The following is a 27,742-nucleotide window of genomic DNA, read 5'->3' on the forward strand; positions in this document are numbered from 1 at the left end:
GAGACAAAATTGAGCAGAGGCTTGAAGGATGAGAGAGTTCTTCCAGGGGAAACAGGAAGGGTGTTCTAGGCAGAGGGAACAGTATCTGCAAATGTGTGGAGCTGTGGAACCCCTTGCACTGGCTCAGGAACCATGAACAGATCCTATGGGGGAAGACTGGAAGAATGATGGAACACAGAACAGTCTTACTTTTTTCTTTACAGATTATCTGACCCTGGTCCCCCAGTGCAACGTGTGTCCCAGGAGGGCAGGAAATTTGTCTGCCTTTTTCTCTGCCGGAAGCCCAGAGCCTAGATGAGATTTGCTGTTGATGAGCAAAGGGAGGATAGGAGGGGCCCAGACTGCATGAGGTTGACAGCGAAGCATTTGGACTTTGCCCTTTGGAGGTTTTAAAATAGAAAAAAGGACAAGATGTAAGGTGGGTGGGAGGAAATCACTTTGACAGTGACCTGAAGGGTGAGGAGACCCACCCAAGTCTTAAACTCGAGCACTGTCAATAAAAAATGAGTGGGGTAAAGTTGGAAAAAAAAAAAAAAAAGCAGAATGCTATACAACTGACGAGTAGCTTTGATTTTTACAACTTCCCCGTAAGGCAGGAGTTTCCCTGTTTTACAGAGGAGGAAATGGATTCCGCGAGGTTCAGGGACTTGGCCAAAGCCACACAGCACGTTGGTGGTGTAGCCCGGGGGGTCGGTGTCCCCTTTGCAGCGCCGCAGGACCCAGCAAGGGATGAGGACCCGACCAGGGCAGGTGGCAGCGGGAAATCGCCTTTTCCGTTCAGGAATAGCGGGAAAACCCGGCGGGCGGCGACCAAGAGGGGCTGGTGGCCTCCGAGGTTCGAGCCGGGGAAGAGCGGCGGGGAGAAGGAATTTGGGTCTCGGCGGCCGCCGTAGGAGCGGCGCTCGGATCTCCATGGCAACGGCCAGAAGCAGCGGGAGCTTCTGGGCGGTGCAGCCGCCGCGGCCGATTGGACGAGCTTGGCGCGGAATCCGCGAACTGCCCGCGGCCCCGAGGGTGCAGGTGATGGGGACCGGTCACTGGAGGGAGCCGGGGTGTGGGGACAGCCAGGGGTGTGGCCAGGGTCAGGCTGGGGCCTGCGAGGGGGACGCCGCCTCGAATCCCCGGACCCCCGATGGACCAGGAGCCATCATTCGGCCTCAGTTTCTCCAAGCGGGAATTGGGTGGGTGGGGGAGTGGGCACCCCAGTCCAATGGCCCCTCTCAGACTCTGAGACCCAGGACTTTTTCTCCTTTGCAGCTCCTGGACTGACTGGCGCTGTCCTGACCCATGGACGTGAGTCCTAGGCCCCTTACCCTTTTCTGGAGCGGCCCCCTCAGGGCCTTAAACTCGCCTTGGAGCCCGAGCCCAGACTGGAGAGGGGGCTGTTTACCCAACATAGACCCTTCGAGCCCAGGACCAGAGCTGTGAGAGAGTGCCCGGAGTAGACTTCACACGGAGAGCACATTCCCGCTCTACCTGGCAAGATGAGAAGCTTGCCAAGTCACCGAGGAGGAAAGGCATCCCAGGCCAAGGGAACAGCTTGGGCAGAGCCTCGCGGGTGGGAGAGAGCACAGGCATTTGGGAAGCTGCTAGGACTTCAGTCTGGCCGGAGTATAGAGGAGGAAAGAGGGAGGAGTAGGCAGGGCTAGACTGGGGCTTTGTCCCTGAGATAAGAGGTTTGGACTGAGTCGGTGGGAGTCATTGATGGATTGTAAGGGAGGGTGCGATACACAACACAGCTGGTGTGGAAAGGGGCAAGATCGCAGATTGGAAGACATTTAGGGGCCAGTAACGTGGCCTGAGGGATGGCGAAGTAGTCCAGAGGACTCAGAGACAATAGATATGTATGGAGAGGCATTCTGAGAGGAAGATCAACAAGTCTTGGAAAATTCTCGAATGACCAACAGGTACTGATGGTCCTGAAATGGGGATGAGAGGGAAAAGTCACGTTTGGGGAACAGGATAGTGTAGTCCTAATGACTCTCTCCCCGCCATCTGGTGGCTGTTCCTTCCCTCATCCCGGCCACCTCCTCCGGGTGTCCTTCCTGGTATTTTTGTGTTCCCACAGCCCCTCCCACCTCCTTGTCACCCCTTCCTCCTGTGCTTGTCCAGGCCTCCTCTAGTCCATGGAATCCAACCCCGGCTCCCGTCAGCAGTCCTTCCCTGCTGCTCCCCATCCCTGCCATCGTGTTCATTGCTGTGGGGACCTATTTGTTGCTGCTCGGCGCGGTGCTGCTGGCTAGGCACTGCCTGCTGGTGAGGGGCCTGGTGGAGGCCGAAGGGTGGGCCCCGGGGAAGAGGAGGTGGTCAGGTAGTGCCCTCATCTGCAGGCCCTGACCCGGAGGCTCCTTTGCCATTTAGTCCCCGCACCTATCCCTACGTGTCGTGTCCCCCCCACTTCCCCCCACCACCTGGCCCAGATCCTGCCCCGTTCCATCGCGTAGGCCCAGGGCTGCTGCACAGACTGCAGCTCCCCCTGCAAGAAGCAAGGCGCCTCCAGGCCCCAGGACTGTTGCTGGACCTGTGCCGAAGCCTGCGACTTCCCTCTGCCTAGCCCAGCCCACTGCCTGGATGCCTGCTGCCCCCAGCCCACCGAAGCTGTGAGTTCTCGTCCCAGTCCTGACCCCCTGAGCCCTGACCTGGGCCCTCTCTGGGCATTCTTTCGTTGGTGGTGTGCAACAACATGGGAGGCTGAGCCCCTGCTCTGGGCCCGGCCCCGTTCTGGGGGCTGGGTCAGTGGGAGACAGCCAAAGACGCCATGAACAGCACATCACGTACCTTCTGGTGCTGAAAGCCACTTGCAGAAAAGAAAGCAGGGTGGCAGCTGGGGACAGGTGGGTCACCTGGAGGGCATACTGACTTGCTTTCTAAAAGAAAAAACAACCTGGCACAGAGCTGCTGCTGCTCTCTGAGTGAGTACGACGCCCAGATCCTTTATGGAGGATTTGAGTGCCACTTTATTGACATTATCATTTACTCAACAACCCTGAGAGCTGGGTATTTTTAAAAACCTGGATATATATGGTTCTGAGTACAAAAAGCATTGATTACAAAGTGCGCGTGTAGAAATACGTAGAAAGCACCAGTCGGCGCATAAACCAGCTCTGTAACCAAAGTCGTTATGTTTTGTGTGTGCCCCTCACGTCCTAAGAGACTATCACTGCTGTGTTACCTACCATTATTTGGCCAAGATGGGGTCATGCCACAAATACTCCTGCTACCTACCCTTTTTGATTTGGCATCACGCCTTGACCTCCTCTGTGCCTGTGGATGTAGACAGGTAAGTATTTCTAGCCTCCTTTTGCGGGGGGAGGAGCTGGCTGAGGGAGGTTCGGTCACTTCTACAATGTTACGTGGTAGAGTCTTACACAGCGAATTGCTCCATTGTGTGTCGAAACAGAATCCTCGGGGAGACGCCTGGCTCCCGGAGGACAGGCCATCTTTGCTTTTGTGGGTTGAAAGATGGTAAATGTAATCGACTACCTTCCTATTTTGGGCTCTGATTTAGACAGTGAAGCTCCTGCCCTTGAGGTGGTGACCTTCCCCAGGAGGAAAGAGGGAGGATAAAAGTCCAAGCAAATTCATAACTTGGGCTGACTGTCGTTGGTCAAATTTCCCGGGGGAGATTTTGAGTGTTGAAGGAAATTATGGGGCCAGGGGCTCTCCCCTTACAAAAAAATCTGCTTCTGGTTTCCTAGGGGTAGCTGGGAAAGGGAGCCCAGGACTGAGGCTAAGGGGGCAAAGGGGAAAAAGAAGATGACCCTGGGTCCTAAAAACTCCCGGTTTGATAGGAAATGCTCAGTTATGAAGCGATTTCTGGCCCCCTGCCCAGGGTATGCTGCCCCTTGCCCCTTCTGTCAGTCCAGGCCTCTCCTCGGTCAGGGTGACAATGGAGCGAGGTGCAGGGAATCTCAGACCTGGAGACCTCAAGACCTGATCTACCTGGCTTCTGCCAGAGCCAGGAAGGAAGGATTCTAGAACGGCACAGGGCAGGGCAGGGTCGTTCTGTCCTTGAGCTGTCTTCGCACAAAGTACAGTAAAGTGTGTGTTCTTCAGTTTCCTTGTCGTAACAGTAACAACCACAAATACGCAAAGCTCTTGGCTACTTTACAGCCTTCAGAAACAGGCTTCCAGAGGCTGGAGTGACTTACCTGAAGCCCAGGCCGGGACACAAACCCAGGTTTCTCTTCCTCTTTGTGGGAGACACCTGCCTGCTCTGCTGCTTTCACCAAGCATGTGGCAAGGTTCTCATTCACTCGTTCACCCCATTCCTCCACCTACGAAAGATCTACGTAGTCATCGTTGAGGCACTGTGCCAGGCCCTAGGGGCTCCGTGAAACAAGCGGGACTGGGTCCCAATCCACACGGGGCTTCCAGGGCAGCGAAGGACGGGGGGAGGAAGTAGGCAGTTATGCTAGAGCAAGAGAAGCGAAGGGGCACATAGCGCGATGGTTGGTCCTCAGCCGCGGGTGTGATCAGAACTGTGGATGAGACAGACACAAAGCCAGGCGTTCGGGCCCCACACCCAGTAGGTCTGGCCAGGGTGGGGGGCGTGCAGAGCTGTGGCAGGACTCGCTGCCTTTTCTTGAGTGCTCACTAGGTACCCGGCATTGTGCCCAGTTCCCTCCACTGGTTCCCCCGCCGGGAGCCTTTGAAGCAGGCATTCTGTTTGTTTCCAAGATGACCAAACGGAGGCTCCAAACACGAGTGAGCCAAACCTGGGCCTGAATTTGACTCAAACCTGGGCCTGCGCTCTAACCGCCAGAGACGGCTGGCCGTCCCAAAGTCACAGGGAAGGAATTGGAGCAGAAGCTGCAGAGCCGAGAGAGAGACACAAGGGTTAACAGGCTCGTGGCATTCTTGTGTATGTACTCAAGTAGCAGATTCCTTCCAGAAGCCACATGGCTGCTTGTGAGAGTCGAGAAATCCATTAGACAGTTATTAATGACTAGCTGTAAACCCCTCCAGTGGACAGAGCCCAGAAATGCTTTTAATACCCTCTCCTCTGAGGTGAGGGCGGCAGAGCCTCTCTCAGCCACCAGTGCTGCGCACAGAATGACGCTGTGGTCCTCCAAAAACCCACAGAGCCCACTTCATCCCAAACTAGGACTCCCCAGGGACGCCCCAAACCACCCCTTCGTCAGACACAAGGAAACCGCTTCGCTCTCCCTTCCGCCACGATGCTTCTAGCATCTAGAGACAATTCTGCTGACAGCAGCACCAGCCCAGTTCAGACCCCTGTCCCTGCAGCCAGCAGATCCCCTTCCCTCACTGGAGCCCCTAGTGATATCTGATCTCACCGGTCATCTGCCACCGCACCCCCAAACCTCAGCTGTTTCAAAGGTCATTCCCCTATTCCTGGCTTGGCCGGGTATCTGACTGAGCTGTGCAACTGTGACTGTCAGCTCTGCCCCAGGCCTCAAGGAGCGAATCTCCTGGCACATCCTGGGTGTGTCCCACTCCAGCCACTTGGCCTGACTCCAGTCCATGCGTGAAGCAGTCGCAGATCACCCCTGTCACCAGGCAGGAGAGAAGTAGGCTGAAATAGACCGGTTCTCCCTTCTTGTCATGAAGGACATCCTGTCCTATTCCCCAAGAGACAAACCCTTCCCCCTGCCCCCCGGAGCTGAAAAGTCCTCTTCTTTCTTCTTTGCCGAAAGCCGGGGGGGAAATGGTTTGATTCATCCACTCGTTCAACATTCGTTTGTATCACACGTACCTGCCGAGGCCGAGTCCTCATGCTAGCTCAATGGTGACATGTCCCTGTCCCCACAGACCCAGAAAGAAGCTGATATTCCTCACCCTGGGAGGCAGTGGGGTCAAGGGGGATCTCCCTCTCTGAGGCTCTATTTCCTCTTTCGTAAATACAGACGCCCCCTGCGCAAGGTTCTGATAAAAGAGAGGTGACTCTTAAAAACATTTAAAAAAAAAATCTGCCAATTACCATTTTAAAAGACAACTGAGGTTTTTCAGAATCATTCATGAATACAGTCTGCCTTTCAGGGAGCAGATGCTCAGAAATGATGAAGGAGGTCCTACAGTTGGGTCTCATGCCAAGGAAGAAATCCACAGAACCAAGGAGATAGTAGAACCAACTTCGAGCTGAACCTTGGGACTTAATGGAACAGGGCTACTTGATGTCTCAGCCTCCTTGCCTATAAAATGGGAAGAAGGAAAGAATGCCCTGAATAGTCTCTTCCAGCTCCTGAACTCAGTTGTTTGGAACACTGCCGCCTTGCTGATTTCTCAACAGTGCAGGGAATTGATTTGTTCCCAGGAATGGTAGATGGTACCCTCTGTTCCACTGGGCAAATGGGGCTTCCCAGGCCTCTCTGTTCCCTTCTCCCCTGAGAGGGAAAGAGCTTAGGGGACTGGTCACCCCTCCTCCTGCCCGCCTCCCTCACCCCTCTCTCCTCTCCCTCAGGATTGGGCCCCTCGCTGCCCCCGCTGCTGCCCACTTTGTGACTGTGCCTGCGCGTGCCAACTTCCTGACTGCCAGAGCCTCAACTGTCTCTGCTTCGAGATCAAGCTCCGATGAGGACCCAGAGTCCTTGCCCCTTGGGGAGTGGCCAGCCCCCAGGGCCCACATGCCTCATTCCCTGACCTGCCTTCAGGCACCTTTCTCCAGGCCACTGGAACCACAAATGGCCTGCCTAGCTCTTCGGCCTCTGAACCAGCCCTGGAGAGCCTGGCTCCCTGCAGAGCAGGACTCAGAGAGCCCTTGGCCATTTGGACTGCAGCCCCTTTGGAGGGCCAGGAGGGAAAGGGGCTAGCGCTCTGGCAGGTGACCCTGCCCGCCTCTCCACATAAACTATTATAATCGAAGGTGTGAGTGGGAGACACTGCTGGCCACGGAGCACCTCATGGGTCAAACCTGAGCCTTGAGTATCAGGATATAGGGGTACCCCAGCCACACCTTGTCTGTGGAATCTTGGTTATCTTCAGGTGAGTGTCATGCCTGCATCTGCTCTCCCTCCAAAGGAACGGTCTCCCCAGAATCACAAGAACCACCATCAGGGCCCGGTGGGGAGGGAGAAGAGAGAAGGAGGCAAGGAGGGCCACAGATTTCAGTCTCCTTTCCTCTTCTCCCTCTCCACAGATTCCTGCGCAAAGACTGATTTCTCTTAACAACCTTTGAGGGCCTCGGGCTGGATTTCCAAGGAAATTTCCTCTGAAGTACCGGTGAGTGGGCAGGGCCCGCCCCTAGCCCCCAACTAGGGCAGGCCCAGGGCTTCCTCCCCCTTCCCTCACTTGAGGCCTCATGCTGGCATGAATGTCAGGGGCTTCAGGTTTCCCTAAATATAGGTCCCTGCCAGGGGATCCGTGGCAAGGAAAGGGCAGGGGTCACCGGAGGAGGTTGGGGACATGGACTGGGGGGAGGGCAGGAGCTGCCTTATAACCCAGCCCGGGAGCGGCCTGGCTCACTCGCTGCTGACCAGGCTCTGCCCGCTCTTTCTGCCTCCTCGCAGGTGGGCGCCAGCGGGACGCAGCAGGGGTGGAGTGGGGCCTAAGGGGTCCGGATGAGGAGGGGGGGCCTGGCCAGTAGGATGAGGAGCTCGGAATGTATTTAGGGGCTGAGCAGCTAGGGGCAGATTGGACTTGGAGGGGGAAGTCGGCCCAGGGAGACGTTTTCGCAGGGACTCCGGCGCCGCATCCCCAGACTCGCTGGGGCTGGCAGTGGCGGCTGCAGGCCGGTCCGCGTCGGTGGCGGGCGGAGGGGCGGAGAGCGCTTGCGCACGCGCGGCGAGGCTGGCCCTCCGGGCCCCGAACGGGACGGGCGCGACCAGGGCGCCGACACCCGCACGGGCGGGCCGCCCGGAACCTCTGCCCCGCCGTCCTCTCGTGCTCCTCCCGGGGCAGCCGCTCTTCCGCGTGGGCTGGTGGCCCCGGGAGGGGTGGCCCCGCGCCCCCGAGCCGGCAGGTTCGCAGGCCGGCAGACGCCCGACCTCCGGGCCCGCCACGGCGTGACACACGCGGCCGTCAGCGCAGGCCGGAAGCTGGGGCTGCCCCGGGCCGCCGCGCTGGGCCTAGGCGGGGAGGCTGAGCCTCCCTCTTTTCAGGCTCTTGCGCCCGCTTCCCCCCTCCCCATCTCCTCCGGTGCCCCAAATCGGCTGAGTCACGGCGCCCCACAACGCGCCAACTGGGGGGAAAAGGGAGAGGGAGGGGAGGGCCTCGGCGACCCGCGGGATGTGGCCCGAGTCACGTCCTAGGGGGCCGGGGGAGGGATCGTGTTCTCGCCGCGCTGTCCCCGCCCAAGCGCCGCCTCAGGGCTTCGCCTTTCGGGGGCGGCCTCTCCACCGTTCCTCGCCTGCAATTGGACGCCGGGGCGCCTCCGGCCCCCTTCAAGGGAAAAAACCCGGCGGAGGCTGGCGTGGTGCCTTTATAAAGCCGGGCGCCACCTCCCTGCTGCCCGCCTTCTGCGCCGCCCCCTCAAGAGCTGAATAGGCTGCGTTCCTCCTGGAACGCGCCGCAGAACCAGGGTCCTGGTGACGACTGCCGCGTTCGCTCCCTCAGTCTGCTCGCCGGCCCGCAGCCCTCCACCGCCGCACCCCGCAAACCCGCCCCCTCGCGTGCCAGGTGAGCACCCCTCGCCATGTGCGAAGGTCAGGGACCGTGGAGAAGGATCCCGGGGGCCGTCGGCAGTCGGAGCCCCCCTCCCCCCAACCCCGGTCCCAGCATCTCCCCCGCCCCACTACCACCCATACCTCTGCTCCCAGCCCGGACTCCGCAACTTTATCGAGCCCCCTCGGTTTGCTGCGCAACGCAGCGGCTCCCCGCGCTGAGTCATGGCGGGGGAGGAAGCGGGACGAGATGAAGGGCCATTCTCTCTCTCTGCTTTTCTTGCTGGCACCCCAGATGCAAAGGATTATGGCCCCTTTGCCTCGGCGGGGGTCCTAAGAGGCAGCGAGGGGTGGGGGCCAGCTCATACACTGCCTCAGGGTTCCCGAAAGTGTGGTTGGGCCCTGCCCTGGGATGTGGGCGCACCTGGCGAGGAGGGGAAACCCCTTGGAGGCGCCTGATGCCCAGTTAACACTTAACGTGTCTTTCCTTATTGGGTGACCTTGATTGTGAGCCTGGAACAGCTGCAGCCGTGCGAGCAGACAGGAGCATTTTCATGGGAAGGGGTGGGGCGCTTGCCTCGCTACAGTTCTCTCACCCTGTATGAGCAGTGAGATTGGCCAACCTTACCCCTTTCCGCCACCCCCCCCACCCCTTTCCTGGGCTTCTGATTACCCTCCTGCCCTTTCTTCTAACACCTTTTTTCCTTTTCCTAACGCCTTCCCCCAACCCTGGGCGGAGAAGCTTGACCTTGGGGTGTCCTTGAGGCTTTGGTGCCTGGGCCAGCCCTGGGATCTTGGGTGGATTGGAAGGCCCTGGCAGTCAGAAGATCTGGGTTCTGATCTCAGCTCTGGCCCTTGTGCTGTGGGACTTGAAGCACAGAACTTTTCCCTTCTCTGGGTCCTTGGGTTGGGCCCTCTGCCTGCGTATCCCCTCTAAATTCTAAAATACTCGGGTTCGGTTCTGCTTCTAGGCAAGGTGACCCCATGGCAGAGTGCAAGCCAGAAGGGTCCAGCTTCTACATGACCCGTCTGTCCATGGCTCTGGCCTATTGCATTGCCCCAGATGTCAATACGCAACCCCACCCACCACAGCTGGGAAACACCCAGCAACAGGCAGAGTTAGGAAAGGTACAGGAGGCAGGCCTAGTATAGGGAAGTTGGGCGTAGGGGAGGGCTGGGGACAGGAAGTGGCCTGAGACCTGCCGGTATGGAGCAGGGGAGGTAGGTCCCGACCTCCAGGCAAGGGGCCCTGCTGGTCGGGAGACCACAGTGAGACCCAGCTAACCAGTCCTCCCCTATCTGCCTCCTTGCCCAGGAACTGACCGGCACCATGCCCTACCAGTACCCAGCGCTGACCCCGGAGCAGAAGAAGGAGCTTTCTGACATCGCTCACCGCATCGTGGCCCCGGGCAAGGGCATCCTGGCTGCAGATGAGTCCACTGGTATGGGCAGGACGCAGGAGGAGGAGAGCCTAGGGCCGAGAGTGACCGGCTGATCCCCTTATTTCCGTATGCTGCCCCCTTCCAGGGAGCATCGCCAAGCGGCTACAGTCCATCGGCACTGAGAACACCGAGGAGAACCGGCGTTTCTACCGCCAGCTGCTGCTCACTGCCGACGACCGCGTGAACCCCTGCATTGGGGGCGTCATCCTCTTCCACGAGACACTCTACCAGAAGACAGATGATGGGCGTCCCTTCCCCCAAGTTATCAAATCCAAGGGCGGTGTTGTGGGAATCAAGGTGAGGGGCGGGGTCTCAGGATGCGAGAGGTGAGATAGATCTCATGGAAAGAAGGCCAGAGTTGTACGCTGGGGGTGGGCATTGGGTTGGGAGTCTGGAGACTTGGGTGGGATCACCCAGATCACCTCCAAAGCTTATGTGACAAAAGCTAGAAGCTTTTGGGACCTGCATGGCTTTTTTTTTTTTTTTTTAAATCATCTTATTTTTAAGTAATCCCTATATCCAACATGGTGCTTGAACTCAAAACCAACCCCGAGATCAAGAGTCATAGGCTCCACCAACTGAGCCAGCCAGGCACCCCTGCTTGGCACTTTTAATCCTTGTAATTCCCAGAGCGCGGTATTCCCTTCGTCATACAGACAAAAACCCAGAAGCTCAAGGCAGTGAAGCGTGCGGCTCACTGAGTTAGTAAGTGCTAGGAGCCCAGGCTCTGTCCGATCACATCCCCACGTAGTTTCCCTCCTGCCATCAGGTAGTGTAACTGCGTGAAGACATTTGCAAAGCGAGATTACCATTTGAGAGAGTAAGGAAAGTTGAGGGCAGAGTGGAGTACTCGAGGTTGCTTCCCCGTCTTACATTGTTGCCCACCTTCCCGGAACAGGTGGACAAGGGCGTGGTGCCCCTGGCAGGAACAAACGGCGAGACCACCACCCAAGGTGAGAACTGCTCTGCTCCCCGCGCTCCAGACCAACCCATTCCAGGCCGCTACCCGTCTGGGTGCCAGCTGCCCCCTCCTTTGCCGTGCTCTGACTCCTCTGTTCCCCCCCAGGGCTGGATGGGCTGTCTGAGCGCTGCGCCCAGTACAAGAAGGACGGAGCTGACTTCGCCAAGTGGCGCTGTGTGCTGAAGATTGGGGAACACACCCCCTCAGCCCTTGCCATCATGGAAAATGCCAACGTTCTGGCCCGCTACGCCAGCATCTGCCAGCAGGTGGGCCTGCAGGTCCCTAACAGGCCACCTCCCACCTCCTTTGGTTCCAGAGTGTCAGCTAGCCTGCCACCCATCTGTCAGGATACATATCACCCCCTCACCCAAGGCAACAGTTCTGGAGCCGCACCAAGCGTCAGGCTGGGGCCCGTGGAGGATACTTGTGGGTTCTGTGAGCAGAGGAGCAGAATAGGGATTGTGTGGGTGGCTCGGAGGAGATGCGTGTCTCCTGCAGTCCGCTGAGGGGTGTGAAGCCATGAGTCTGTGTCATCATGGAGAGAAGATCTTGGCTGATGGCTGTGGACAGCTGTAGGTGGGCTCCAGGTTAGGAGGCCTCATGGCTGCCCTGTCCCCCACCCCACAGAATGGCATTGTGCCCATCGTGGAGCCTGAGATCCTCCCTGATGGGGACCACGACTTGAAGCGCTGTCAGTATGTAACCGAGAAGGTAAGGTGCCTGCCTGGGGCAAGGGCCTTGGGGCTGACCCCTGTCCCCACCTTGCCCCCAGCTCCACCCCAATCCACTTTGGCCCTGCTCTGCTCTAGGTGCTGGCTGCCGTCTACAAGGCTCTGAGTGACCACCACATCTACCTGGAAGGCACTTTGCTGAAGCCCAACATGGTAACCCCAGGCCACGCCTGCACCCACAAGTACTCTCATGAGGAGATTGCCATGGCAACTGTCACAGCACTGCGACGCACAGTGCCCCCCGCTGTCACTGGTGAGACCCACATCCTCATCTTGACCTCTGGGAGGTAGATGAACTGCACCCACAATCCTTACGCCCATTTGGTCAGATTTTTAGGTTGGTTTCTAGCGGCTTCTACCAGTGCCCAGGTCTTCGCCTACAGCCACTTACCCCACTTTACCCCCTTGTTCTACAGGGATCACCTTCCTGTCTGGAGGCCAGAGTGAGGAGGAGGCATCCATCAACCTCAACGCCATCAACAAGTGTCCCCTGCTGAAGCCGTGGGCCCTGACCTTCTCCTATGGCCGAGCTCTGCAGGCTTCTGCCCTGAAGGCCTGGGGTGGGAAGAAGGAGAACCTGAAGGCTGCCCAGGAGGAGTATGTCAAGCGAGCCCTGGTAAGGATGGGACTGGAGGGAGGTGGGCAGGGTGCCGGGGTGGATGGAATTCTGATGAGACCTCACTCTGGCTCCTCTCCCCTCTTAGGCCAACAGCCTCGCCTGCCAAGGAAAGTACACCCCAAGTGGTCAGGCCGGGGCTGCAGCCAGCGAGTCACTCTTCATCTCTAACCATGCCTACTAAGCGGAGGTGTTCTAAGGCTGCCCCCTCAACACTCCAGCCCCCGCCCCCTCCCACACTCACTCTTGAAGAGGGGGGGCCTCATCGGGGCTCCAGGCTGCTCTTTCCCATCACTTTTCGCCTCCCACGTGACATTGGTGTGTGGTGTTGTCTGTATATGCTAACTCCATTGCTCTTTCCAGCCCACTGCCAATAAACAACTATTTAAGGGGGAGTCTGCTGTTCGTGTCTGGTGTTCAGGCCAGGGGAGGGCCAGGGGAGGTGGCAGAGGCTGAACAGTCCCTGTTTTCTGTTTTTCCTTGCGAGGCAGGAGAAAATCAAATGGGTTGGGAGAGGACCTTCCTGCTTCGTTTTATGCTTGCCCAGGGCTTCAAGAAGAGGGCTTGTGAAATTTTCTTCCCACCATCGAGGGCTCCTCCCCCTTTTGCCGCAGCAACCGTTAAGGCTCACAGTTGGGGACTATGTGTATAACCGTTAGCTCAGCCTCACTTTTAGACCCAGAATTTACATGTGCAGAAGCCCCCTCTGACAAAAACAGTTGCTGACAAAAAGCCAACATTTCCCGAGTGCTATGAGCCTGGTGACACAAGTGATCTGTATGAGTCGGTGCTCACGCTTAAGGCCGTACTGCTTGAGATGGCACTTTTCTTGATGAATAAAAGATTGTTAATACGTATGTCCTTCATATACACTGTTGAGCTGCTTTGTTTTCCCATCTTAACAGGAGATAGGATTAGAACTAGCTTCTTAATTAATCTTCTTGGGGCTGGGGAAGCCCTTGACAAACCTGGAATCCCTTTCTAACAGCGACCTCAGCAACACAAACAACTGGGGCTCGGGTTCCAGGTTAAGCCCTGAGCCAACGTAGCTGCTGTATTCCAGGAAGCCAGAACAAAGGCCCTGCCCTTAACCCCCTGTGCCATGCCCTGAACCCTTCCCCGGTCACCCAGGCTGGGGGGTAGCAGTTAATGCATCAGGTCTTCCGAGCTGACAAATTAGATCCTGGTCATAACCAGGGACCTTGTGACTCTTGCCATTTCCTGAATTTCCCGATATGGGCCCTTTCCTGTCTGACCATCCCTCTAGAGAAAAAAAATAGCCTTGACTTTTGTGGTCTCTCTGGACTTAACCGAATCCCTATAGGGATGGTCATAGAGCTGACTTACTAGGACCTTCTAGGAGTTTAAGGACTTGGTCCTTTCCTTCAATGCACATTTGCATGTTGCCTACATACAACACCAAACCCACTCTTAGTGCTCCTCTCCCACTCTTAGTACTCCTCTAAACTTTGGCCTCACTTCTGTGCCTAGCCTCACTCAATTCCCTGTGAAACCAAGTCAAGTAAAGCAAATAAAAACTTAAGGTCAACGGAAGATAGTAAAAAGGACTTTTCAGAAGGGAGCAGCCTGTGCAAAGCCTCAGACACCACAAAGTATGCTCTCAGACCAGTCCTCTCAAATGTCAATTTGGGGCTTTTGACCTTTTATAATAACAGTGAATTCCAGAGCGTGTAAGTGATAGGTGGAGGAGAAACTAGAAGGGATTCCTTAAAAAAAGGAATGCAACTTGCAGACAATAGGAAGCAACTGAGGGATGTCGGGGATTGTTCTGGAATCAGGGAGGTCATATTGACCGGGGCGAAGGCTAGGTGTGAGCAAGGTGGCTTCCTTTCTGCCTCTCACTTCAGAGGTCCTCTCTGGCAGATTTCTCCGGGGCTGTGGAGGGAGATTTGGACAGGATTCCTCCATCCATTGAACACGTATTTAGGTATGCCTACTCTGCCCGGCCGTGTTCCAAGCACTGGGGCTGCAAGGGCGACCCTCAGGGATTGTAACGCGGGAGGCCGACGCAAACAGAAATCAAAGCGTGCAACGAAGTTACAAGCGGGGCCGCAGCTCACTTTCTTCCCTCACGGAGAGTGCCGCGCAGCGCACTGAGTGTCCATCCGCCCGACTAGCAGCGGCCCCCTCCGCCCGCGGTCACCCCGGCTCGCAAGCTGCCGACATCCGGTTCCTCAGCTCATTTCCATTCTTAGGCTCGAGAGGTGGGGTTAGGGGCGCGGCGCGGGAAGGGGAGTGTGTGTATGACGCCATTTCCGGCGCGCGGCGGAACTGATCCCCCTTTGCTTCCGCGGCGGGGCCGGAAGTAGAAGCGGCGGTGGCGGCGGCCCAAAGCGAAGGGAAGGAGGAAGGCAGGGATCCCGGGAGCGGGAGCCGGAGTCGCGGCGGCGGTAATAGTCCGAGACCCCTCTAGGCCACCGTCCCGAGCGCGGGCCCGCGGGGTTCGACGGGAGTTAGCGGGGAGCGGCCAGGGCCGTGGGACTTTGGGGGTCCGGGGGCCGATGTGAGGGGAGGCGGGGGTGGGGGGGCCGGGCCAGCTCCAGGATCGAGTTGCCTCCCTACCTCCACCCCCGGCGCCCGCTACGGGCATTCTGATCCACGGGCTCGTCTTCGCCTTTCTCAGGAGACCCCTGTGCGGTGCGGAGGGGGCGGCGGCCCCGGCTCTGACCCGCGCCGGGGGGGTGGGCCATGGCGGAGATCAGCGACCTGGACCGGCAGATCGAGCAACTGCGGCGCTGCGAGCTCATCAAAGAGAGCGAAGTCAAGGCCCTGTGCGCTAAGGCCAGGTGAGCCGGGTGGCCCCGCTGTCCCGGGGTTCCGGCCTGGGGCAGACCCAGCTGAGAACTTGGGGCCTGGTTCATCCTGGAATCTTTCCCAGAGAGGAGCAGAATAGAGCCACTTCCCTCGAGGAGCAAACAGCCTGTTGGGAAAAGACAGACCTGGAGAAAGACACTTAAAGTATTAGGTGATGTGTTTTCAGTGGCGTTAGAGAGTTATAAGAAGTACTTAGGAAGCTCAGGGAGACAGCCCTACTTGTCGGGGGAACAGAGGTGTCTTGGAGGAATTGAACTTTGGCGTAAGGCCTTGAAGAATAAGATGATAAAAGGGAGTGTCCACAAGAACAAAAGTTCAAGGCAGGAAAGCTAAAGACTCTGTGGTTTATAAAAATTTTTTTAATTCTAAGAACAACCCCTAAAAGCAGGTGGAATTGTCCTCCTTTTGCAGGTGAGGACTCTTACGTTCAGAGTCAACCAGCAAGAAAAGGATGGAGGCTGAAGCCAGCGCTCCCTGTCCTGTCTCTTTTCAGGCCTTAATGCAAGATGGTGGAGTTGGATTACCGCGTGTTTAGGGTGAAGTGGTAGCAAATCAGCCAGAGTAGAATGAAACCTGACATGAAGGGAGGCCCGTGGGAAGCAGGATGATGTGGTTGAGAGCTCCGGCTTTGGAATGTGATGGTTCTAGGTTGGAATGTGAGCGCCGCCACTTACTGGCAGTGTTGGTGATCTTGAGTTCTCCGCACGGTTTCTTCATCTGTCAAGTGGGAATAATGAGTATTTAAGAAGACGGTGGTGAAGAACCAGTAAGTCGGTTCTTGGGACGAGCGTAGCATAGCACCTCGGTACAATGTAAGTGTTCAGCAGCTTTTAGGTGTTACTGTTCCTACCGTGTAGGGAGGGCGTTGCCGATAAGGACTGACATCACCGGGGAAGGCTTCTAAGAGAAGGTGGCCTTGAAAGATGCAACTAATTTGGATAGCGGATGGGAGCAGGGCCAGGGAGGAAGGACATTCCCGGCAGGATGAGAGCACGAGTGGAGGCTCTGAGATGTTTGGGCATCAGTGAGGAGACCACTTACCTGCCTCCCTTGAGGTACCGTTTGGGGCTTGCACCACGCTGGAGATTACCGGGAAGGAGCCAGCAAAATGACCCTACATTTGTGGAACAGCAGGCCCGCTATTGTACAAGAGGCCTTGTACTGACAAGCAACGTCTGTCTTCCCACAGCAATCTTGTGAGGTTGGAACTATTTGCTCCCTTTAACATGACTCCTAGAGGCCTCGTGACTCGACTGAGGTCACCCAGAGAGAAAGTGGCAGAGCTGGGCTCTGAACTGGCGGCTCTCGGCCTCTCGCTTGGCTTTACCTCAGACAGACCCACAGCGGCCAGACCAGGCCTGTTTGACGAACAGGCAAGGCCTCGTTTTAAATGCTTGTCTGTGACTCTCTGTGTTTTGCCATCTAAAGAAAATTTCCCTGACTGGACCAGCCCCAAAGTGTTTGTAGTCATCCCTGTTCCCTCGGTCTTGAGTGGCATTTTTAGGAACTTAAACCAGTTGTTACTTGGCACCGTTCTTTTTCCTGTAAGACTCATCGTGCCCTGAGGGCCTGAATTGATTTGGTGGTGATGGTAGCTAGTGCTTGCATCTAGAAAGCTAGCCTCCGTGCTCTCTCTCTCTCTTTATGTCAGTATAGTAAGAGAGCAGACTGGTGGTGGTTGTTTTTTTTTTTTTTTTTTTTAAGTTTTGTTTATTTATTTGAAAGAGTGAGACAGACAGAGAGCATGAGTTGGGGAGAGGGAGAAGCAGACTCCCCGCTGAGCAAGGAGCCCGATGCAGGGCTCGATCCCAGGACCCTGCGATCATGACCTGAGCCGAAGCAGATGCTTAACGGACTGAGCCCTAGACCGGAGGGTTGGAATCAGGTGGTCTTCAGTATGAATTCCAGCTTTGTCACCTATAAACAATATGACCCTGGCCAAGTCACTATACCTCTCCAAGACTTCGATGTTATTATGGAGCTCCAGTGGGATTCTGCACGTCGGGACAGGGACTGGGGCTTCAGCAGGCGCTTCCTAAAGGTGGCATTTGTTGCGGAAGTAAAGGTGGGCAGGTGTGAGCCCTGAAAGTTTGGATGTTGTGCTGCGAGTGACAGAGCTAGGGTCGGAGGCTGGCCCTTGTCCCCAGACCATGCTGGGCCCTGCCAGCATGGGTCGGGGGGCGTTAGACCTGGAATCTGTGGGTGAGGCTGGCACAGATTCTTAGGACTTTGGGCTCCTGAGTTGCCCTTCTTTCACTCTCCAGCTTCATGACCTTGATCCTGCCCTTTTTTCCCTCTAAGCTGCAGTTTCTCTGTCAGATGAGGATGAAAAGAACTTTCCTGGGTCAGCTGGGAAGGTCAGCACAAGCAGTTGATGTGGAAGGATGTTGGACATGAGATGCTGTCCCGGTGGGAGGGTCTGGTTGCCGGCTGCGCCCTCAGACCCCTGCCAGGGCCTCCTCGCATTCCCAGAAAGCCAAGCAGGCACATTTCCCTCCAGGCGCCCTTGTCAGAGAGAGTACCCTCAGGGGCATAGGTAAAACCATGGTTCTCCGGAGCTCTGAGTCTCCTGGGAGGAGGCTGGCAGGAAGAGGTAGGCGAGTGCCCGGGGCCCTCCCACACCGGAGCAGCTTGATAAAGGCTCCAGACCCCGGAGCCGGGCCTCCTGGTTCAAGTCCCCCCTGTGCGACTGTGGCCAGTGTACTCATCTGGGCAGCGGGCGGTGTCACAGTGCCTGCCTTTGGGGTTGGCTCTTCGAGTGTGTCATCGATGCAAAGCTTCTCCCGCGGTCCTGGGGCATGGCGTGCCCTGGAATGGTCACTGCTGCTGGCCTCAAGGTCGAAATCCGGAAGCGCGGCACCTCTTCCATGGCCTGTCTGTAACTGACCGAGTGGTTTTATGTCACATTCCCTCAAGTAGTAATAGGCTCCACTGCAGGGAGAAGTGAAAGAACAAAGTTGTCACTCCCTCTAAGGAGAAAGCCCCGCGTGTCACTTTGACGGTGTGTCTGAGGACTGGGTGCCTTTGGACAGTCTGGGCAACGCCTCGGTGATGGGCAGGGAGGGACTGTAAGCTCAGCGGGGGGCACGGTCTCAGAGCGCTCCAGGCCGAGGGAGCAGCGTGAGCAGAGGGCTCTGTGTGGAGAGGAGGTCTGTTTTCTGGAATGTGCCCCGGATGTATGAAAGAAGGCAGCAGGGAAGGTCAAGGCTTGGAAAGGCCACTGCATCCTTGGAAGGGCTTTGAATGCAGTAAGAGTCTGGGTTCTGGCCTGTTGGCCTTGGGGAAGCCCGGCCAGCCCGTCCTGGGGGTCGTGCACACCTCACTCCTGCCCCTAGAGGTTCAAGGACTACTTCATGTCCTCCCCTCCAAAAAGCTGAGGAATTGGGCCAGGCTGGCTTGGCTGTGGTGACCCTGGTCTTCTCCTGTCTCCAGAGAGATCTTGGTAGAGGAGAGCAACGTACAGAGAGTGGACTCGCCAGTCACCGTGAGTACCGTCTGTCCTCCCAGAGCCCGGCTCGCTCTCGGAGGTGCATGTGCGTTCCCCTTGATCTCACGGGCTGCCGAGGCCCAGCCCTCATCCCGGAGAGCCCAGACAGCCCCGTGTATCCGCTCGCTCTCCCATCTTCAAGGGAGCCTTGCTGTACGAAGCGGATGTTATGGGAAGGCTCTTTTGATTTGTTGGGGGGACGCTCTTGGCCAGAATAGGAGGCCTCTTGGTATGGTGAGTGATTCTCCTCCACGTGCTCCTGGGTGTTCTCTGTTACTAGGAGCTTGCTTCTGGGTTCTTTGAGGGGAACGGGGAGGAGAGGGCCAGGTCCTCCAGAAGCTACAGGTCTAGCTGGAACAACCTGGCTCTGGCCCTTCCCACAGAATAGTGGGCGCTGCATGTGGGATGGGGTGTGATTCTAGACCCGGCGAAGTCAGGTAGGAGAGTAGATTCTGGGCCCGGGAAAGTAGAGACTCGGCGGGAGGGCTGAGGAGCTCCTGAAGCAGGGCGTGTTTTGAAGGCTGGGCCCTGGGAGCAGAGCTTTCAGACTGTGTGAGTTCCGACCCCCCTGTCCTCACCTCCCAGGTATGTGGCGACATCCATGGGCAATTCTATGACCTCAAGGAGCTGTTCAGAGTAAGTGTGGGGGGACTGTGGGACAGAGAACCTGGGGGCCGACTGGAAGACCCCTCTCACTGAGAGTGGCAGCTTTGAATTTGGTGCGTGGAGTGTGGGCGAGAGGCCTGCAGTTAGGTGGGCCCTCTGAAAGAAGGGCCACTGCTTGACTGGCGAACGGGCTGCCACGGTGGGGGACATTTTGGGACCAGGCAGAATCTTCTCCCCCCACCAGGTGGGTGGCGACGTCCCTGAGACCAACTACCTCTTCATGGGAGACTTTGTGGACCGTGGTTTCTACAGCGTCGAAACGTTCCTCCTGCTGCTGGCACTTAAGGTGGGAGCCCGGGCTTCGGGTGCCCAAGCTGGGCCACCTCCAGCCTGACCTGTCTGTGCCCTCGTCCCCTGCCCCATCTGCCCCCAGCTCTGAGCTGTGCTGCTGGGGTCCAGCTTGCCAGGGGGTGGGCAGAGCCGCTCTCCTTGACTCGGGGGCGTCTGATGGGGCCCCTGGAGGGGGAGTCAGAGCGGCGCGTTGGAGGGGAGGGAAGAGAGGCCCCCCGTGTTCAGAAAAGAGCAGGGCGTTGAGTTCGCCTAGGTATGGTCTCCATTGGTGGGCGAGATGACAAGGCCCCCGGGGGTCCGGGTAAGGACGCGGTGGCGAAAGAGGAGCCACTCAGTTTGTGGCTGATGGAGAGGGGTCAGCTTCGGAGCCCCTGGAGGAGAGACTGGGGCCTACGAGGCGGGTGCGGCAGGACTCAGGCGTGAGAGGACTGGGTGGGGCTGACACGTGAGGAGGTCCGGGAGGGAGGGTGAGGTGACGAGGGACGGCCAGAGCCCGGAGCCCAGCCCCGTGCGGGTGGCTGCCCGCAGGTTCGCTATCCTGACCGCATCACCCTGATCCGGGGCAACCACGAGAGCCGCCAGATCACCCAGGTCTACGGCTTCTACGACGAGTGTCTGCGCAAGTACGGCTCGGTGACCGTGTGGCGCTACTGCACGGAGATCTTCGACTACCTCAGCCTGTCGGCCATCATCGATGGCAAGGTGGGCCGGCCGCCGGGCCCTGCAGGGGTGGGACGGGTGGGGGAGGCGCTGGGCTCAGCTTGCCCGCGCTCCTGTCTTGTCGCCCCGTAGATCTTCTGTGTGCACGGGGGCCTCTCCCCGTCTATCCAGACCCTGGACCAGATCCGGACGATTGACCGGAAGCAAGAGGTGCCCCACGATGGGCCCATGTGTGACCTGCTCTGGTCCGACCCTGAAGGTGAGGGCGGGGGTGGGGCGGGCAGGGGCAGGCGGGCTCTTCCCTTAGTTTGGCAGGAGACTGAGGGGGTCCTGTGGTGAAAGGGACAGTTTAAAGGGTGGAAGGGACGGTCGGGCCAGACGGTGGGGAAGAGCAGAGCGGGGCTGGTCTTCACGGGCACGCTGCGTGCGGGGGGGGGGCGGGCACGGGCAGCTGGTGCGTTGAGCTCGGAGACGGGTTGGGCGTGTGTGTCCTCGCTGAGAGGCTTGTTGGGACAAGGTCATCCGTGCCCTCAGTGTGAAGGGGCTTCTGCAGAGGGTAGACTCCCAGAATGCTGGCCCCTGAGGATCCCTCATTTTGTGGGGTCCCCCAGCTCGTCTAGAGCAGAGCCGGGATTGAAAGCTGAGTCTCCCAAATACCAGTCCGGAGCTCCTTCTGTGACGGCACGGCCTCCGCTCCCTCCCTGCCCTGCCCAACTGCCTGGCCGCCACCCCCAAGGTGGCCGGGCCAGCCCTCTTCACACCTGCTGGACCCTCGTGGTCATTATCAGCACCTCCTTTCACTTTCGGGTACACCTGTTTAGCCAGTAAATCACATGGTCACTCTGATGACGGGGCAGCTCCAACTGTCCGAAAGTTCTTTCTCCTTTGGAGCTTCTCTGCTCCGGCATTTGCTGTCCTGTCTCCAGGATCCCCCAGAACACACTCCGGCCCTGGGCTCTTGCCCCAGGGGCCTGATTTGGAGAAGGGGATGGGATGTTCTCTTTCGAAGGGCAGTGGGCACCAGAGATGCCTTGAGGGCGCCGTCTCCCCCCATCCCTACCTTCCTTTGCCTCAGACACAACAGGCTGGGGCGTGAGCCCCCGTGGGGCTGGCTACCTGTTCGGCAGTGACGTGGTGGCCCAGTTCAACGCGGCCAATGACATTGACATGATCTGCCGTGCCCACCAACTGGTGATGGAAGGTTACAAGTGGCACTTCAATGAGACTGTGCTCACTGTGTGGTCAGCACCCAACTATTGCTACCGGTGAGCTGCCCGGGCCGGGAGGTCAAGGTTGGGGTGGGGAGCCGGGCTGACCCACTCTGACGCTACCGCCTCCCCCTGCCAGCTGTGGGAACGTGGCAGCCATCTTGGAGCTGGATGAGCACCTCCAGAAAGATTTCATCATCTTCGAGGCTGCTCCCCAAGAGACCCGGGGCATCCCCTCCAAGAAGCCCGTGGCCGATTACTTCCTGTGATCCCTCCAGCCCCTGCCCCTCCAGCCTCTCTGGCCCTCGGACCACTGTGACTCTGCCCTCTTCTCCAGACGGAGGCTGGGCATCGGGGGGCTATCTCAGCTCTGCTCTCCCCCCAGAGAGGGCACTTCGAGGGTGAGGACTTTCTCTGGAGAGGCTCGGAGCCTTGGCTCCACGCTCCTCTCCTTTCTTCCCACTTGAACCATGGAGTTTCCAATAATTTTTTGGTTTTCTTTTTTCCTTTTTTTTTTTTTTGTTTGTTTTTAGATAAAAAATTTTGAGAGAAAAAAAGAAAAATTCTAATAAAAGGAGAAAAATGGTCTTTGGGTTTGTGTCCGACTTGATGGGTAATGACCAGCAACGCCGGCCTGGGACCTGGGGTGCACAGAGGACCTTGACTGCCCCAGAGCCTCCTGGGCTAGATCCAGTGACAGCAGCTGTTCCCCGGAGGCTTGCCACGTGCTAGGTAGAGAGCTGGGTTCTCAGAAGCGGCCTTATTTAATTCTCAAAACAAGTGAGTGTCAGGACATTCAGATTTCCCCATTTCCCTGGAAAGGAAACAGTCCCAGAGCTGCTGATTTACGCGCACGATGGTCAAGCAGCAGGAAATTGGCAAGTCGGAATCGGGGCCCAGGTCTTCCCACAGAACCTTCGCTTGCCCAGCCCCGCCCAGGGCTCAACAGCATTAGCTGACGTTTCTAGAGCACTGAGGCCTTTGGAGTTTTATTAACAAAAATACTCTGGTCCTGAGAACAGACTGGTGTGGCTTGCGCTGGGGTGAGGGGGTACAACTTGCGGAGCCCAAGGGTGAGGCCCAGGAGGTGGGAGAGCTGGGCAGCGGCCCCATTTGGCCAGGCAGAGCCTCCCTTCATTCACACCCAGGTGAGAGCCTGGAAGGGGAAGCTGGCCCCAGCTGGACTCCCAGCAGCTTAGCCAGAGCTTTGAAGCCAGGGTGGGTGGGAGTGAAATCAAAGTGTGAAGTGGGGTGGGGGAGGCCCCAGGCAGCCATTTGGTGTGGGGGATGGGGCCAGTGGAAGTGATGGGGCTGCAGGCCTGGGGGAAGGGCAGCGGAGGTCTGTGATGGAAGATAGGGAGGGAGGCAGAGGGGCCCCCAGAGAGCTCAGTACATTGGTTTGGAGCCCACATCCAGGTAAGCCCCAGGGCCGGGGTAGGCAAGGGGGAAGGGACCCCCCTGGAGGAAGTGCGAGGCGAAGGGTGCCGGGGGTGCAGCTGCTGGGTATCCTGAGCCCCCTGGCCCAGGCTGCAGCTCCAGGAACGCAGCTGAGTAGGGGGTCGGACGCCCCGAGTCTGGAGCCTCAGGGAAGCTGGGGTTCCTGAAGTCAAGAGAGGTGTCAGAACAGGGGCAAGGGACCCCAACTTAGAACAGCCCAGCTCCGTGCCCTCGTCCCACTCACCTGGTTGGAAGGTGACTGGGGGCTCCATGAAAAGCCGCGGGGTGCAGAAGGTAGGCTTCGGCACTGGAGCCACCACACGGAGGGGCTGGCGCTGGGGCAGCTTCGCGGGGGGCCGGGGCCTGCTCTGGGTCCGACTCGCGGATGTCCCCACCCAGCGTGGAATCACAGGGACCGCCTGGTGCATCTGGGGAGACAGAGGGGACAGGTTGCGCTAAGGAAGACTGGCGCCTGAGGACTGGCCCCCGTCACTACTGAGACTATGCTCACCTCCACTCCCATAGGCCTCTGCGGCTACCGGCTCTGGGCCCCGCAGTTTCCTCTTCACACGGGCATCTCGCTCCCTGGAGAACAGTGACAATGATGATGATGATGATGACGACGATGGTGATGGTGATGGTGATGATGGTGGTAGTAATAGCACTTGCCAGGCATTTCACCCTCCCAGGGACCCTGTCGGGTAGGTGCCATTATTATACCCATTCTACAGATGAAGGAACTGAAGGCCAGAGAAGTGACTAGAAAGCGGCGGAACTGGGCTCGATTTTCCCCCTTAAAACTTTCCAATGCTTTCCTATTGCATGTATTGCATTTGCGAAACCGCTCCCAAGCTAGAAGGCCAGGGCATGCTCTGAACCCCGCTCATCCCGCTTGGCTTGCCAAGCCACCATAACTGCCTTGCCGCCCGATTCTGGAATCCTCTTCTGTCTGCCCCTGCTCACCTGTTGAGCTCATCCTTGTCTCAGTTCCCATTCTTGTCTCACTTCCTCAAGGAAGTCCTCCCGAACTCCCACAGCATGACACAACCTCCCTCATGACATCTGTCCACAGTTTACATGTGTTCGGGTGACCCTTTGATTAATGGCTGCCTGACACACCTCGAGGGCAAGCGACAGCTCCGCGGGAGTGGTCCTCCGTACTCAGAATAGAAGCCAGAGTCCTAACTAAACCTTTAGTACCCAACAGAACGCGGCTCCCCTTCGCCTCTGACTTGCCTCTTCCCCTCCACCCACGCCACCGGCGCACCCTCCCTCAGGGCCCTCGCATAGGCTGTTCCTGCTTCTTGGCCCGCCTTTCCTCAGATGCCCACTATATACCCTTTAGGACTTGTCCAGGCCTCTAATCTATTGTATACCTCGCTCCGGTCCTTCCTCTCTTCCTTCATTTCTTTTCTCTTCAGAACTTATCCCTAACATGTAATATTTTACTTATGTCTGTTTGCTTGCCTCCTCTGTCCCCTAGAGTATCAGCCCCATAAGGGCAGGGGCTTTGGTTTTGTTCACGGATGGATCTCCAGCGCCTGGAACTGTGCGTGGCACACAGCAGGTGCTCAATGGGAAACACGAGTGATGAACGTCCTTACTTACTCCTGTGTTCCTGGCACACCGTGGTCAGCTCACGAACATTTGCTGAATGAGCGAGGGAATGAATGAACAATGCCCACCTCTTACAGTTTCTGCCGTTCTCCCGGAAGCCCTTGGCAAAGGGATTGGCTGCGATCTTCAGTTGTGTGATCTGGGGACACACATCCAGGGTCAAAGCCCCCGCGGGCCGGGGCAGGGCCCACCACCCCCCTCAAGCGGGGTCACTTACCCGCGGGTTTTGGTAGGCTGTCACAGAGATGAATGTGGTCTCAGGGAAGCGGAAGGAGGCAACCCCCCCCCAGTGCTGGCTGCAGAGCTGGGCTGCCCGCACCAGGTGTATGCGGGGCTGGTACTTGTGCATGGAGTGCAAGATCAGCTGGGAGAGAAGCACCGAGATCACTCCCTGCCTGGGGCCCCACCCCCACCCCTCAGCCTGTCCTCCCAGCCGCCGGGGCCTCACATGGCCATGGGGGTCCAGGGTGCTGTTGGTGAGCTTGACACGGTGGAAGGACACAGGCTGCCGCATCCAGTGTGCGCCCGTGGCAGGAGAGTCGGGGTGAATGTAGACGCGGTCAGGCAGGCGGGGTTCCGCCTTGCCGCTGGGCTCCCAGCGCCGGCCCTGCCAGCGGTAGCGAGCCCCATCCACTGGAACCACATCCAGAAGAAACAGGTAGCGGGCCTCGGGGTCCAGGCCAGTGACTGATACTCGACAAGCCGGGAACATGCGCCTGGACGGGGGAGGGGATGGGAGAGGCCTGGTGCTACCCACTGGCCGGGAGTGGGCACAGTGGTGGCTGTGCCCCCCGCCAGCTCACCCGGTTTTGTCAGAGACCCGTCAGGGGAGGTGGAATTAGAATTCAGAACGCAGGGTCTTCGAGCATCCCATTTTACACACGGGAAACACGACAGACAGGGGATCTGACCAGGGTCACACAGTGGTTTAGGAGCAGAGCCAGGACTCCTGACTCCTCGCCCCTCCAACTCCATGCGCAGAAGCCGTGGTGACACAGTTCTGTCCCTAAAATCCTTCCAGGAGTCTGCTGCCCCCCACTCTGCTCTCCTCACCTAATCTCCAGCACCAGTCTACACCGCTGGCCAAACCTGCTTCGGGGAAAAAAATGTCCTGTCTGCAGCGAGGCAGAGGACTTAGCATGCTCGGGCCTGAGCTCCCGGCCTAGAAGGACATGGGCCACATGCTGACCGCATCCCTGCCTCCAGGGTGACTCCAGACCTAGTCATATACTGACCCCGATCCTGGCCAGATTTCCCTGAATGCTGGTCACTGGCTGGCCCTTGACCCCAGCCGTCGTCTGAACGCTGGCTCCCGCCGCAGGCTGACCCCTGATCTGGGCCACAAATGCACCTATAACCCAGCCAGACTTTCTGACCCAGGCCCAGGCTGACCTAGGACCCTTGCTATAGGTTGGTCCCTAAACCAGCTACAGATTCCACAGACTGACCCTTGGCCCTTGCCACAAATGACCCCGATCCAACCTTAGAGTGACCCTTGACCCAGGCCACACTCACACCCTGAACTCAAGCAGAGCTCTAGACCCTCTAGCAACCCCCAAACCTAGCCCCATCGCCAGGAACCCTGCCTTTCCCACAGACCCCACCAGGAACACACTGGGCCCTCTGACCCTGGCCCGGCCCTCACCTCCCAGCTTTGGTGATGACCATCTCTGTTCCCACAGAGTTGAACTCTTTCCACAGCTCCCGGTTCTCCAGGCTCAGGCTGACTCCAGGGAGCGAATGAAGGGCCTCTGGGGCTGGGGGGGCCGGCTCAGTGCCCAGGGCGGGGGCCAGCGGGGGCAGGGGTGGGGGAGCGGCCAGGGTGCAGGGAGCAGCCTCAATCCCGGACAGGAAGCAATCCAATTTGGGAGTGTCCAGATCTGGAGACGGGGGCAGAATGAGGAGCCAGCAGAGGGCCACAGCCCCCCACGGTCCCTACACAGGAGCTGGTCCCCATGCTCACCAGGGTAGCGGTAGCCCTCTGCCAGGGCAGGCGGGAAGCTGGAATCTGTCCCCGGCTGGGGGGGCCCAAGGCGGTAGCCTGTCCCCAGGGAGGGGTACAACTCTCGTGGATGGTACATGGAGTAGTCCTGCCTGGCCTCAGGTCACGCTGCCTAGAGTCAGTCCCCCGGTGCTGAGAGATGCCCCCTTTATAGCTCACAGCTCAGCCCCTTCCAGACCCAGGATCACAGCCCCTCCCCTATTTGGGGCCCAGGAGTTGGGCTGGGGTGGAGACCCCTGGGGCCTGGAAGGGGTCCAAGAGGGGGCCGGATTCCTGGGTACCCTCCCCTTCTCTCCCCCCACCCCAGGCTTCATTAGCTCCGACCCCCTGCCCCCTCATTACATAATTAACTCCTCGGCCTGATTGATCCCCGGGGCTCGACAGGGACGCAGTTTGGCGCTTCCGGCCAGCTGGTCCCCGTTCCCACGGGGGGAGCCCCGGCTAGGGATAAGCTACTGAGGGGCGGGGCCTGGACCCTGGGATGGAGCCTAGAGTCCTGGGGTAGACCTTGGCGCCCCAGACTTTTCTAGCAGGTACCCCCACCTCCACCCCCTTCCCTCGGAGGTCAGAGCTTGGAGGGATGAAGCAGGACTGGAGGGAAAGAGCAGGGCTGGAGGGACTGGGCCTGAGCTTATTGTTACGCGGGGCACTGGGGACCTGGAGGAGTCCGCAGCCGAGGCCCGAACCCTGGAGTCCTTCCTTCCTGCTTCCCATTCTGCAAGACTTCCACCCTCCGCAGAGTCTCCGAAGCGCAGAAGCCCGCACAGCTCAACAGTCTCTGAAGGCCTGTGCCGGGGTTTCCCAGAAGGTCCCGCGCTGGGGAACCCTCGGAACTACACTTCCCAGCAGGCCCAGCGCCGACACTCGGTGCACAGCAGACGTTCAGATGCCGCTGGGGCCGCTGGAAATTGTAGTCGCGACGAGAAGGGCGGCGAGACTGGCGGCGCGGTGGCCTCCCAGGAGAGCTTGCCTCTAGGCGGCGGCAAAACGTTAAAGCCGAGAAGGCGCAGATCAGCCGAGGTCAAGGCCTAGGCAGGCAAAGTGGGGTCGGGAAGCTCCATGGGCAGAGATGGGTCCTGGGTCTCAGATGGCTGAGCCCCCGGAGCGCAGACTCCTGGCTTTGACCGCAGTGCCTACCCCATGCCATGTGGGGCCCAGAAAAGAACAGGTCTACAGAGGCAGAAATCAGCATTTGAGTCCCCCTTTCCCGGATTCCACGTGAGCCTGG

General features: G+C 58.3%; 4 protein-coding genes across 7 annotated transcripts; 3 read left to right on the forward strand and 1 right to left on the reverse strand.

Moving 5' to 3' along the window:
* Window positions 1-903: 903 nt before the first annotated feature.
* On the forward strand, window positions 904-7,272 carry LOC123784608 (uncharacterized). The gene is given in 5 exon segments (XM_087869077.1): window positions 904-1,020; window positions 1,258-2,033; window positions 2,035-2,256; window positions 2,445-2,600; window positions 6,425-7,272. Coding segments are annotated over 4 exon segments (549 nt in total). The 5' UTR covers window positions 904-1,020; window positions 1,258-1,976; the 3' UTR covers window positions 6,539-7,272.
* A 64-nt stretch (window positions 7,273-7,336) lies between these two features.
* Window positions 7,337-12,706, forward strand: ALDOA (aldolase, fructose-bisphosphate A). 2 transcript variants are annotated; one of them, XM_045785941.2, is made up of 9 exons: window positions 7,337-7,469; window positions 9,877-10,003; window positions 10,089-10,300; window positions 10,902-10,956; window positions 11,070-11,230; window positions 11,592-11,675; window positions 11,774-11,948; window positions 12,112-12,311; window positions 12,400-12,706. In XM_045785941.2, exons 2-9 carry the CDS (start codon window positions 9,892-9,894, stop codon window positions 12,493-12,495), a joined length of 1,095 nt encoding a protein of 364 aa, XP_045641897.1. In that variant the 5' UTR covers window positions 7,337-7,469; window positions 9,877-9,891; the 3' UTR covers window positions 12,496-12,706. The 2 variants fall into 2 exon arrangements, with proteins under 2 accessions (XP_045641897.1, XP_045641898.1); XM_045785942.2 differs by lacking the exon at window positions 7,337-7,469 and adding an exon at window positions 8,414-8,577.
* Window positions 12,707-14,620: 1,914 nt separating this feature from the next.
* On the forward strand, window positions 14,621-22,045 carry PPP4C (protein phosphatase 4 catalytic subunit). Of its 2 annotated transcripts, none has more exons than XM_045785936.2 (9): window positions 14,621-14,722; window positions 14,956-15,118; window positions 18,579-18,630; window positions 19,219-19,269; window positions 19,484-19,585; window positions 20,119-20,292; window positions 20,383-20,509; window positions 21,326-21,515; window positions 21,598-22,045. In XM_045785936.2, the coding sequence occupies exons 2-9, from the start codon at window positions 15,021-15,023 to the stop codon at window positions 21,725-21,727; spliced, it is 924 nt and encodes a 307-aa protein (XP_045641892.1). In that variant the 5' UTR covers window positions 14,621-14,722; window positions 14,956-15,020; the 3' UTR covers window positions 21,728-22,045. The 2 variants fall into 2 exon arrangements, with proteins under 2 accessions (XP_045641892.1, XP_045641893.2); XM_045785937.2 differs by lacking the exon at window positions 14,621-14,722 and adding an exon at window positions 17,448-17,503 and having other exon boundaries at window positions 14,975-15,118.
* Window positions 22,046-22,138: 93 nt separating this feature from the next.
* Window positions 22,139-27,680, reverse strand: TBX6 (T-box transcription factor 6). Of its 2 annotated transcripts, XM_045785935.2 has the most exons (8): window positions 26,476-27,680; window positions 26,158-26,392; window positions 24,961-25,228; window positions 24,730-24,876; window positions 24,581-24,651; window positions 23,407-23,480; window positions 23,140-23,323; window positions 22,139-23,058 (listed from the first exon to the last, which is right to left on the reverse strand). In XM_045785935.2, the coding sequence occupies exons 1-8, from the start codon at window positions 26,591-26,593 to the stop codon at window positions 22,845-22,847; spliced, it is 1,311 nt and encodes a 436-aa protein (XP_045641891.2). In that variant the 5' UTR covers window positions 26,594-27,680; the 3' UTR covers window positions 22,139-22,844. The 2 variants fall into 2 exon arrangements, with proteins under 2 accessions (XP_045641891.2, XP_087725205.1); XM_087869079.1 differs by having other exon boundaries at window positions 24,730-25,228.
* Between the last annotated feature and the right edge of the window lie 62 nt (window positions 27,681-27,742).

This window comes from Ursus americanus, chromosome 2 (assembly GCF_024610735.1).
Source record: "Ursus americanus isolate L20-20 chromosome 2, mUrsAme1.1.p, whole genome shotgun sequence".
In the NCBI taxonomy this organism is placed as follows: Eukaryota; Metazoa; Chordata; class Mammalia; order Carnivora; family Ursidae; genus Ursus; species Ursus americanus.

Excerpts from the sequence above, each read along its gene's own strand:
- TBX6 (XM_087869079.1), bottom strand. The coding sequence starts at position 26,593 with ATGTACCATCCACGAGAGTTGTACCCCTCCCTGGGGACAGGCTACCGC. Across the intron at positions 23,481-24,580 it reads AACGGCAGAAACTGTAAGAG|GGAGCGAGATGCCCGTGTGA; the intron begins GTGGGCATTGTT and ends ACTGTTCTCCAG. Across the intron at positions 23,324-23,406 it reads AGAGGCCTATGGGAGTGGAG|ATGCACCAGGCGGTCCCTGT; the intron begins GTGAGCATAGTC and ends CTGTCTCCCCAG.
- ALDOA (XM_045785941.2), top strand. The coding sequence starts at position 9,892 with ATGCCCTACCAGTACCCAGCGCTGACCCCGGAGCAGAAGAAGGAGCTT. Across the intron at positions 10,957-11,069 it reads CGGCGAGACCACCACCCAAG|GGCTGGATGGGCTGTCTGAG; the intron begins GTGAGAACTGCT and ends GTTCCCCCCCAG. Across the intron at positions 11,676-11,773 it reads GTCAGTATGTAACCGAGAAG|GTGCTGGCTGCCGTCTACAA; the intron begins GTAAGGTGCCTG and ends GCTCTGCTCTAG.
- PPP4C (XM_045785936.2), top strand. The coding sequence starts at position 15,021 with ATGGCGGAGATCAGCGACCTGGACCGGCAGATCGAGCAACTGCGGCGC. Across the intron at positions 15,119-18,578 it reads GCCCTGTGCGCTAAGGCCAG|AGAGATCTTGGTAGAGGAGA; the intron begins GTGAGCCGGGTG and ends TCCTGTCTCCAG. Across the intron at positions 20,510-21,325 it reads GCTCTGGTCCGACCCTGAAG|ACACAACAGGCTGGGGCGTG; the intron begins GTGAGGGCGGGG and ends CCTTTGCCTCAG.